The 11410-nt window shown below is 42.2% G+C and overlaps 1 protein-coding gene across 1 annotated transcript; it reads right to left on the bottom strand.

Moving 5' to 3' along the window:
• Positions 1–10912: 10912 nt before the first annotated feature.
• LOC138901412 (uncharacterized) lies at positions 10913–11311 on the bottom strand. Its single transcript, XM_070189173.1, has one exon. The coding sequence runs from the start codon at positions 11309–11311 to the stop codon at positions 10913–10915; it is 399 nt and encodes a 132-aa protein (XP_070045274.1).
• Positions 11312–11410: the final 99 nt, after the last annotated feature.

Raw genomic sequence — 11410 nt, 5'->3', positions numbered from 1 at the left:
TATATATATATATATATCAAGATATATTTATCTAGATATATAAAGTGCAATGCAATAGCAGTTTCAAAACATAACAACTTTAAACTTTAGAATGAATTATACTCTCCGACAACAGGATACCAACCGGAACAACGTAGACTATAAAAGACATGCTATCAGCAAGGATGTCCAAGAACAAGATAACATCATTGAGAGGACTTAGAACTATTAAACCTTATAGTACATCAGTCATTCAGAAAGAAGGTGATATTTACACTAACTCATGCCAAGAAAGAAGATTGCCCTACATACCTTGTTGGAGATCTAATTACACTCATATAGTGGTTAACTTTGCCTTTAATGAGTCTTCGGAATCAATGCCACCAGACGATAGGGGTTACAGTTACGATTCCACGTTCCTTAAGCGAAATTTTCCCAAATCCAGATTCACCTTTGACTTTGCCTTAATTCACTAGGAAATTCTAAAGGGGCGTGGAGAGTATTTTTAAGGGACTTGTTCTAGTGATACTTCTAAAAATGAAATAGAAAGATCCTTATTATCATTTTATATTGTTACCAAGCCTTTGAATTTTGTCACTTCCACATGCAAAATGGGTCGCCCCGCCCCGGTTGCCTCTTTCGGTGGGACCCTTGGCACTGACCTACTCAAACGTGTACCAACTTCTGGCTTCAAACGTTCCTCCAGCTGATTGGCCGTGCTAGAATACACCCTTACCGTGCTTTATTTAAATGTGGGGAGTAACATCATCCCCCCCCCCAATTCGAAACATTCGTCCTCAAATATTGAATCATGTCCCTTAGTGATAGTCGCATTGCTGCCTTCCATAGAGGGGAATAAATAGGGGTATCTATTTTTCATATCCTCTTCTGCTTCCCACATCATTTCTTCCTTATTCTTATTCCTCCAAAGTACTTTAACTGAAGCCACTACTTTAGTTTGCAGCTTACAGATCTGTTGATCTAAGATGGCTACCGGAATTTCTTCGTAAGATAGGTCTTCTGTAACTTGGAAATCTTCAATATGGGTAACACGGGATGGATCACTTAAGCACTTTTGGAGCATAGACTCATCGAATACCGGATGTATCACTTCGAATTCTGGGGGAAACTCAAGCTTATAAGCCACATGATCGACTTTCTGTATGATTCAATATGGTCAGATATACCGGGGGTTGAGTTTACCTCTTTTTCCAAATCTCATCACGCCTTTCATAGGTGATACCTTCAAGAACACTAGTCTCCTATCGCGAACTCCAAATCTCGCCGCCAGTTATCCTAGTAAGATTTCTATGTGCTTTTGGGTTCCAACAATCAGTTTTGAACTAGCTTCATCTTCTCTACAGCCTGTTATACCAGCTCTGGCCCCAATAACTTTGCTTCGCCCACTTCAAACCAGCCAATAGGAGATCTGCATTTTCTCCCATATAAGGCCTCATATGGTGCCATTTTAATATTGGCATGGTTGCTATTGTTGTAAGCAAATTCTATGAGTGGCAAATGACCCTCCCAATCTCCTTTGAAGTCTAAAACACATGCCCGTAGCATGTCCTCGAGCGTTTGAATAGTGCGCTCGGCTTGGCCATCGATTTGTGGATGGAATGCTATGCTAAGGTTGATCTTTGCTCCCAATAATGTTTGGAATGATCTCCAAAAGTTAGCTGTAAACTGGGCACCTCTATCTGATATGATGGAAACCAGAACCCCACGAAGTCGAACTATCTTCTTAATGTATATCTTAGTGTAATCTTCAGATGAGAAGGTAGTCTTAACTTGTAGAAAGTGAGCTGACTTGGTGAGTCGATTCACGATAACCCATATAGAGTCAAACTTTTAGCATAATTGGGGTAACCCGGTAACAAAGTCCATACTAATCACTTCCCATTTTCAGGTCAAAATTTCCATATTCTGCAGCAACCCTCCCGATTTCTAATGCTCAACCTTGACTTGCTGACAATTTGGACACCGAGCGACGTATTCAGTGATGTCCCTCTTCATGCCGTTCCACTAGTATAGTTGTCAAAGATCGTGGTACATTTTAGTTGACCCCGGATGAACAGAATATCGGGACAAATAAATCGCTGCCATGATCTTCTCTTGAAGTTTCCCTGCATCGGGCATACACAATCGGTCCTTGTGTCTAAGGATACTGTCGTCGGATAGCTCAAACACTCGCTTCTTTTGAGATGGAACGCTTTCCCATATTTTCACCAAGGCAGAATCTTCAAATTTTCGTGCTTTCACTTCGGCCACTAGTGACGATTCAACAACATTTCGAACTATGACTGCTCCGCTGCCGGTATCAAGAAATCGCAAGCTTAGGTATGCCAGTTGGTACAAGTCTTTAGTCATCTCAAACTTTTGCTTTTCCACATGTCGTAGACTACTCATGGACTTCAGACCCAGTGCATCACCTACAATGTTTGCTAGCCCGGGTGGTATAAAATGTCAACATTGTAGTCCTTTATCAATTCAAGCCACCTTCGCTGCCTTAGATTTAATTTTTTTTGCTTGAATATGTACTGCAAGCTCTTATGGTCAGCGAATACATCAACATGTACTCCGTACAAGTAATAACGCCATATCTTTAAGGAAAATATAATAGCTACTAGCTTTGTTAATAGAGCAGCTATAGAGGAGAAATGTTTTACAAACCTTCGATAGTAACTGGCTAAGCTCAAGAAGCTGCGTACTTTGGTCGGAGTAGTGGGTCTTGGCCGACTCTCAACTGCTTCAATCTTTTGTCTATCGACCTTGATACATTTGCTGGATACTATGTGCCTAAGAAAGAGCACCGAGCTCAGCCAAAACTTGCATTTGGGAAACTTGGCGTGCAACTTGTGATCCCGGAGCATGCGTAAAACCATCCGCAAATGTTCTGTGTGCTTTGCCTCAGATTGAGAATACACTAGGATATCATCTATGAACACGATCACAAAAATATCCAGATATGGCTTGAATACTCGATTCATAAGATCTATGAAGGCCGTTGGTGCATTGGTTAGGCCAAAGGACATAATAAGAAACTTGTAATGGCCATATCACGTCCGAAATGCTGTCTTCAAAATATCTTCTTCCTTGATCCTTAACTAATGGTAATCAAATCTGAGATAAATCTTCGAAAAATACTTAACACCTTGCAATTGATCAAACAAATCATTTGATTTTTGGAAGCGGATACTTGTTCTTGATGGTTACCTTATTCAGGTGTTAATAATCAATACAGATCGTTAAAGAGACATCTTTCTTTCGAACAAATAACACTGGGGATCCCCACGGAGAGGTACTGTGTCAGATAAATCCCTTTTCAAGAAGGTCCCTCAACTGATCCTTTGATTCCCTCAACTTGGAAGGAGCCATCCTGTGCGAGGGAATTGACCTCGGGTATGTATTGGGTGGTACGCCAATATCAAACTCATTCTCCCTCTCGGGTGGAATACCCGGGAGCTCATCGGGGAACACATCTAAGAATTCACTTGCGACCAGTACCAATTGAAGTGTGGGAGGCTTTGCCTATGTATCTTGCACCCGCACCAAATGATAGAAGCATTCTTTCGTGATCATCTTTCGGGCTTAAGGTAAGAAATAAACTTCCCTTTTGGCACTGCAACATAGCTCTTCCATTCGATAGCAGGTCCTCTTGGTAATATATAATAAACAATTTTCTTCCAACAATCCACTATAGCATAACAAGAGGTAAACCAGTACATGCCCATGATGACATCTATCATTTCCAATTCATTCAGATCGGCCAAGGTATGGTGATCATGAATCATCATATCACAACCTCGATACACCCGCCTAACTACCATGGATTCGCCCACGGGAGTGGACACTTAGAATGGTTGACGTAGCATTTCAGGTTTCTTAGCACAATTATTAGCAACAAATAGGGAAATGTACAATAATGTGGATCCTAGATCTATCAGAGCATACAAATTAGGGTAGAACACATATAGTATACATGTGACAACATCAGGTGATGACTTTAAATTCTGACGACCTGATAATGCATAGATGTGATTCTATTATTGCCCAACCAGGATAGAAATTCCACTTCTACCTCTACCTCTGGCCAACAACAGCTGTATACCTTGCTCATGAGGATGCGCTGTTGATGAAGATGCTGTTGCAGATCCCATTTGTGGTATCACGCCATCCATATTTTTTGCTGGGGAAAAACGCATGATCTGACCGGGCTGCCCATAATAATAGCACAAATCTGAACCGTGATGGCAATGCCCAAAATGATTCCTCTTACACTGACCACAATGCGGCACCAGGGGCCTCATCTTACCTGGCCATCCACTAAATTGCGAGCTCTGACCTTAGGGATTACGACTCTGAACAGAATAAGTGATCCGACCACAACTCTGATCCTGAAACTATGACGTTGCACTTGTCGCCGGATGACATGGCCGTCCAGTAAACGTGGGTCTAAACTCACCTCGTGACTCTCCCATATCACATGCAGACTGGGCTCTCTTATGTTGGCCCCGATCATGCTCTCGAGCAGCTCACTGTTGCTTTTTTAGATCCTCTAAGTTCTGCACATAGGCTTGTATACGAGAAATGTCCATATTCGGACTCAAAGAAGCAGTGGTGCATTCATTGATCAAATATGGTCCTAGTCCACCCACAAATCGATGTACTCTATAGCTCATCTCTGCTACAATTAAAGGAGCATACTTGGCCAAGGAGTAAAATTGCATGTTGTACTCTCGAACCCTCATGTTACATTATTCCAACCATAAGAGTCCATCTTACTTAGCTTGGAGGAGCTCAATAGGCAAATACTGGTGTAGGAAGGTGTCACGCCCCAACCTCGTGGAGCGCAACCGACGCTCAATCGAGATACCTCAGTCAAGCAAGCCTATACAATGCTTTCTACCCAAACTCACCCGCGAACAAAGAGAAGATATATTTCATTAATTAGACAATGAGAGGTCATGTGAACAACACCATCTCATTACCAGTAGTTATATAATTTTTAAGTCTCAAAATACATACACTTTCATAGTTTGAAGTGGAACACGTGATACAAATACAACACCATTAGTTTAACTTTCCCAAAACAAAGATACAACCCATACTATGTCTACGGAGCCTCTAATAGATACAAAAGAGTAGTATGATGGTGCTGGCAACAAGGCACCGACTATACCTCAAAACACTATACATAGAAGACAAGAGATACAAGACCTGGAAATGAAATGCGGCTCACCAAGTCAGCTGAGGAGAGGGTGTACTGCTATCACTGATCAAGTTCGCCTGCTGTGGAACCACCTGCTTTCATTAAAGATGTAGTGCCCCCGACGAAGGGGACGTTAGTACATATGGACTAGTACTAGTATGTAAAACTAAACACCCTCTCAATAGAACGAGTAACCGTAAAATGAGAAGGAAACATGGAATCAATGAGAACCTCAAATAATTTTAAAGTGTCAAGTTAGGAGAAAGATAAATTTCAAGTAAGTTTCAATAGTTTTGCGTTGGGAGATCTCAGGCCGATCGGCTAAGCCATCTAACCCCGAGACATCCACTCACAACACCACCATGTGCGCGAAACGGTGTTCGATCTCAGTCCGATCGGCTAAGCCGTATCACCACAATGCCGTGTGGGTCGACATCACATCACATCTCGCTAGCAATCATCTCATCCCATTTAAGGGGAAATATCTCAACACATCAATCTCATCCCATATAAGGGGAAACAATCTCATCACATCAACACGGGGATTTTACCCCTCAATCACTCCTACAACGGCACGTGTAGGTTCAGGGTTAGGTTATTTCAACCTACCCTTCCTCGATGACTAAACGATACTCCCAAAACATTTTTTATTTAAAGGATTTTCAGCTCATTTCATAAATTTTCACACATCTTTCCATTTCATTGGCACTAGTGGCCACAATTGTAATATCATTCTCAGCAAGTCGGCCGTATTTCATATTTCATACTCACCCCCATAACGTTCAAGCATCGTCATGGATTATAAACAATAAGGGAATTCAAATCAATACTTTAAGTGTATTTATGAGAAATAAGAGTCTTAATCACATTGAGTTCCTCTTCCACAATTAGGCATACTAACTTGCAATTGAAACATGATTTTTAAATCACAACACCATTAATACATTGGTTATACTAGATTACATTCTCGGAGGGAATCATGATATGATTGGAACATTTGGAGCATACTTTGAGTACATACATATTTCAACACAACACCTATTTAGAATAGTCAAATTTAGTAGGAAGAGCTCGGAACACGAGAAATAAGAAATTGAACCAATCATAATCGCTAGTTACGAGGACATCCTCGAATTCGATTTTTACAAGAGGAGTTTAGCCAACATACCTCGCTTGAGCTTTCCCTTAAATTACTACAACATTCCAAAAATCCTAGCGACTTCAATCTATTAGAGACATGACAAATTTGAACCACAATTAGGAAGATACTCGGGGATTCAGCTCATTTGAGCATTTTATCGACCACTAGGTGTACATTATGATTTCAAGGTTCTTCTATGGTGGATTCCTTCATCCCAAAACCAATGTTTACCCATTTGAGCTCAACAACCTTCCCACAACCCTCGTTGGTGCATGCATGCATAAATAACACTCTCATACTCAAGAATCACACTCCCCATTACCCATCTTCTACCCCAAACTGGAAATTGAAGACTAGAATATGGAACCTTACCTCTTGGATGCAGACCTTGCGAGTTTTCCTTGTTGGATTTCAAAGCTTGAGCAAGGGTTGATGAACAAAGTACTTGGGGCTTCCTCCTCTCTCTCTAAAACACTCCCCTCACTCTAAAATGGCAGGATTTTGCCTTCTAAATGAGACCCAATGGCTTTTAATCAAACGGATCCTCATAACTCAACTCTGCGATCGCAGAGTGCACCTCAGATCAAGTCTGCGGCCCGCAAAATGGACCGCAGAAATTGTCCCAAAAAGTGGGCTAGCCTGGTCCAGTCTGCGGCCAGGTCTGCGGCCTGCATATCAGTTATGCGGCCATAGAATGAACCGCAGAATCTCCCTCCGTAAATCTTCATGCTGGTTCTGCGACGGATATGCAGCCCACGAAATGATTCTACAATCCGCGGAGTAGTTCTGCAGTTGCATAATGGACCGCATAAATGCCTTGTTATGCAACAATGTTTTTTCAACTCCCCAATGCACTGTTCAACCCAAAAGCCCATATCTACAATCATCAAACACATAAGCCTACCTTGGCATCACGAAACCCCGGGTTCTAGGTGAAATTTTATAAGGCCTCACATCCTCCCCCGCTTAGGATCATTCATCCTCGAATGAGGGTCCAAATCCGCCATTAGCATTCAATGTGACCCAACTGTTACTTCACACACCAGTAGTTCCAAATTTTGACTAACTCCCTAAATTTCCAGAAATTTCGGCGGAGCTTCCCCTATAACTGGGCCTATCCACCTATCAGAGGATCCCAAAAAAAAATTCCTAGCAATGTGTACATAATACAACGATGTAACATAACATGGAAACAACATTGACCACAATGCCATAAATGTTATATTACCAACAGAATCATCCTTACCACAAACGGTACAAGTGAAACATAATTCATAGAAGGTAAACTCTTAACATTTTCATATAACACAACTACCTAAATACGTAGTTATTCAAACAAATAAGGGTACTTCCTCTTCATCTCTTCCTCGGCCTCCCAGGTGGCCTCTTCAACCTGTTGGTTTCGCCATAGCTCTTTCCCAGATGCAATTTCTTTTTTTCTCAGCTTTCAGACTTGCCTAACAATAATGGCAACTGGAATCTCTTCACGAGTCAATTATTCACTAACAGCAATAGTCTCAACTGGAATGATGAGTGCCGGGTCTCCAACTGCATTCTTCAACATAGATATATGAAATACCGGGTGCACCAGAAATCTCTGGTGGTAGCTCAAGCCTATAGGCCACCTGACCAATCCTCTGAATGATTCTGTACGGTCCGACATACCTCATACTCAATTTCTCTTTCTTACCAAACCGCATTATACCCTTCATGCTGGAACCTTCAAGAATACGCAATCATCCTCCTTGAGCTCCAAATCCCTACGACGAACATTCGAATAGGATGTCTGACAACTTTGGGTAGTTTTCAACCACTCCTTAATGATCTTAACCTTCTCCATTGTTTGATACATGAGGTATGGCCCTATCAACTCTGCTTTCCCACTCTCGAACCACCTAACGGGAGATCTATATCTCCTACTATATTAAGCCTAGAATGGTGCCATCTGAATGCTAGCATGGTAACTGTTGTTGTAGGCAAATCCTATGAGTGGAAAATGATCATCCCAACTACCCTTGAAGTCAAGAACACTAGTGCGCAACATATTCTCGAGTGTCTGAATAGTCCACTCTGCCTGCCTGTCGGTCTGTGGATGAAAGGTTGTACTAAGATTCACATGAGTACCCAAACCTTGCTGAAATTTCTTCCAAAAGTTAGCTGTGAGCTGTGCCCCTTGATCTGAGATAATAGAAACTGGAGTGCCATGCAACCTGACTATTTCCTTGATATACAACTGGGCATACTATTCCGCTATATCAGTAGCCTTAACTGGTAAGAAGTGTGCTGATTTTGTGAGTCGATCCACAATTACCCAAATTGAGTCAAACTTGTGAGGAGTGTTAGGTAGTCCTAACACAAAGTCCATATTGATCATCTCCCATTTCCACATTGGAATTTCTATGTTCTTTGCCAACCCACCGAGACTTTGGTGTTCGGCCTTCACTTGCTGATAATTTGGGCATCTTGCCATTAGGTCCGCTACATTCCTCTTCATATCATTCCACTAGTATACTTCCTTAAGATCATGATACATCTTTGTAGAGTCTGGGTTCACGAAATACCTAGAAGTGTAAGCCTCGGTCATGATTCTTTCCCCGAGACCATCTACATTAGGAACACATAATCGCCTTTAGTACCTTAGTGTACCATCATCCATGCCAATAGAAAAATCCATAGTCTTATGTTTATGAATCCCTTCCTTCAACTGTACCAGCAATGGATCGTTATATTGCTTCTCCTTGACTTCCACAACAAGCAAGATTCAACCCTATTTTGTACAATTACCCCTCCTTCACTAGATTCCACAAGACGAACTCCCAAACTAGCTAACTGATGAACTTCCTTGGCCAACGGCCTTTGATATGCCTCCAAGTGAGCCAAACTACTCATAGATTTCAGGCTAAGAGCATTCGCCACAACATTATCCTTCCCCGGATGATATAAAATATCGATATCGTAGTCTTTGAGCGACTCAAGCCATCTTATCTGCCTTAGATTCAATTCCTTCTGTTTGAAAATATATTGAAGGCTCTTATGGTCCGTGAATATATCCACTTGGACCCCATACAAATAATGACGCCAAATCTTCAATGCAAAAACCACTGCCGCGAGCTCTAAGTCATGTGTTGGATAGTTCTTCTCATTATTTTTGAGTTGCCTAGAAGCATAAGCGATCACCTTGCCATGTTGCATCAATACACACCCAAGTCCGATCCTTGAAGCATCACAATATACTACAAACCCATCTGTACCCTCTGGTAGGGTCAACACCTGTGCCATGGTCAATCTTGATTTCAACTCTTGGAAGCTCTTTCACAAGCATCTGACTATTGGAACTTAACCACCTTCTGAGTCAATTTAGTCAACAGAGAGGCAAGAGTAGAGAACCCCTCCATGAACTTCCTGTAATACCCAACTAAGCCCAAAAAACTACGAATCTCTGTTGGAGTTGTAGGTCTCACAGCTATGATCTTCTGAGGATCAACCTTAATTCCTTCTCTGTAGATGACATGACCCAAGAATGTGACAGATCAAGCCAAAATTTACAAAAAACTTCGCATACAACTTGTGCTGATATAGAGTCTGTAAAACTGCCCTGAGATGATCGACATAGTCCTCTCGACTTCGTGAATATACAAGAATATAGTCAATGAACACTATCACAGAGGAGTCAAGGAAAGGTTTGAAGACTCGATTCATAAGGTCCATGAAAGCTGCCAGGGCATTTGTTAGCCCAAAAGACATCACCAAAAATTCAAAGTGCCCATACTGGGTTTTGAAAGCTGTTTTCGGAATATCCTGCTCCCTGATCTTCAATTAGTGATACACAGATCTTAAATCAATTTTGGAGAAGTACTTAGCACCCTACAATTGATCAAACAAGTCATCTATCCTTGGCAGCTGGTACATATTCTTGATTTTGACCTTGTTGAGCTGCCAGTAGCCGATACACATCCTCAGTGACCCATCTTTCTTTCTTACAAAGAGACCCGGTGCGCCCTAAGGTGACACACTCGGCCGGATGAAACTCTTCTCTAACAAGTCCTTCAACTGCTCTTTTAGTTCCTTCAATTCTGCAAGTGCCATTCTATAGAGTGGAATAGGTTGCGTGTCTAGCATCACATCGATTCCAAAATCAATCTCCCTGTCTGGTGGGATCCCAGGGAGCTCATCATGAAAGACCTACGAAAATTCATTCACCACTGGCACAGACTCAAGTATAGGTGCCTCAGCGTCGGTGTCTGTAATCGGACCAAATGGTAAATACACCCCTTGCTGATCATCTTCGAGGCCCTAAGTTAATAAATAAACCTACCCTTCAGCATCACATCATCCCCTTTCCATTCAATAACTGGTTCATTTTGAAATTCAAACCTAACGGTTCTGTTTCGGCAATCAAGCTTAGAAAAACATGAATGATGCCAATCCATCCCCATTATTACATCAAAATCAACCATCCCCAATTCAATAAGATCAGCCATGGTATCCCGACCATGCACCATGACAACACAATCCCTATAAACCCGCGTGGCCATAATACACTCACCAACCAGAGTAGATACAGAGAACGACTCATGAAGCTATTCTGGTTGTATCCCAAAATCCATAGCAACATAAGGAGTGACATATAACAAAGTGGAACTGGGATCAATGAGGGTATATACATCATGAGATTGGAAAGTCAATATACCTGTGATAACATCTGGAGAAGCCTTTAAACTCTGTCGACCCCTCATATCATAGAAACGACTGGGTCCTCCCGAACTCTGTGCACCACCCCTAGCTACACCACACCCTGTGGATGCTGGAATGCCTCGAGCTGGAGAAGGAGCTACGGATGTAGTAGTTGCAGAGCTGGCTGGCTGTGCCGTACCCCTGCCCACGCTCTGGCGGGATGAACGACAATCCCTCTGAATGTGACCCCTCATACCACACCCATAGCATGTGGTTTGGTCCATGAAGCAGGACCCAAAATACATCTTTCCACACCTAGGGCATGAGGGCCTCCGCTGCTGCTGGAATCTCCCTCCAGGCCGACCCTGCTGGTAGGATCTCCTGTTGCCCTGACTCGGCCTGAA

Source organism: Nicotiana tomentosiformis, chromosome 11 (genome assembly GCF_000390325.3).
Source record: "Nicotiana tomentosiformis chromosome 11, ASM39032v3, whole genome shotgun sequence".
NCBI classification, from domain to species: domain Eukaryota; kingdom Viridiplantae; phylum Streptophyta; class Magnoliopsida; order Solanales; family Solanaceae; genus Nicotiana; species Nicotiana tomentosiformis.
The sequence above is the reverse complement of the archived record's forward strand: the minus strand, read 5'-3'. Positions and strand labels throughout refer to the sequence as shown.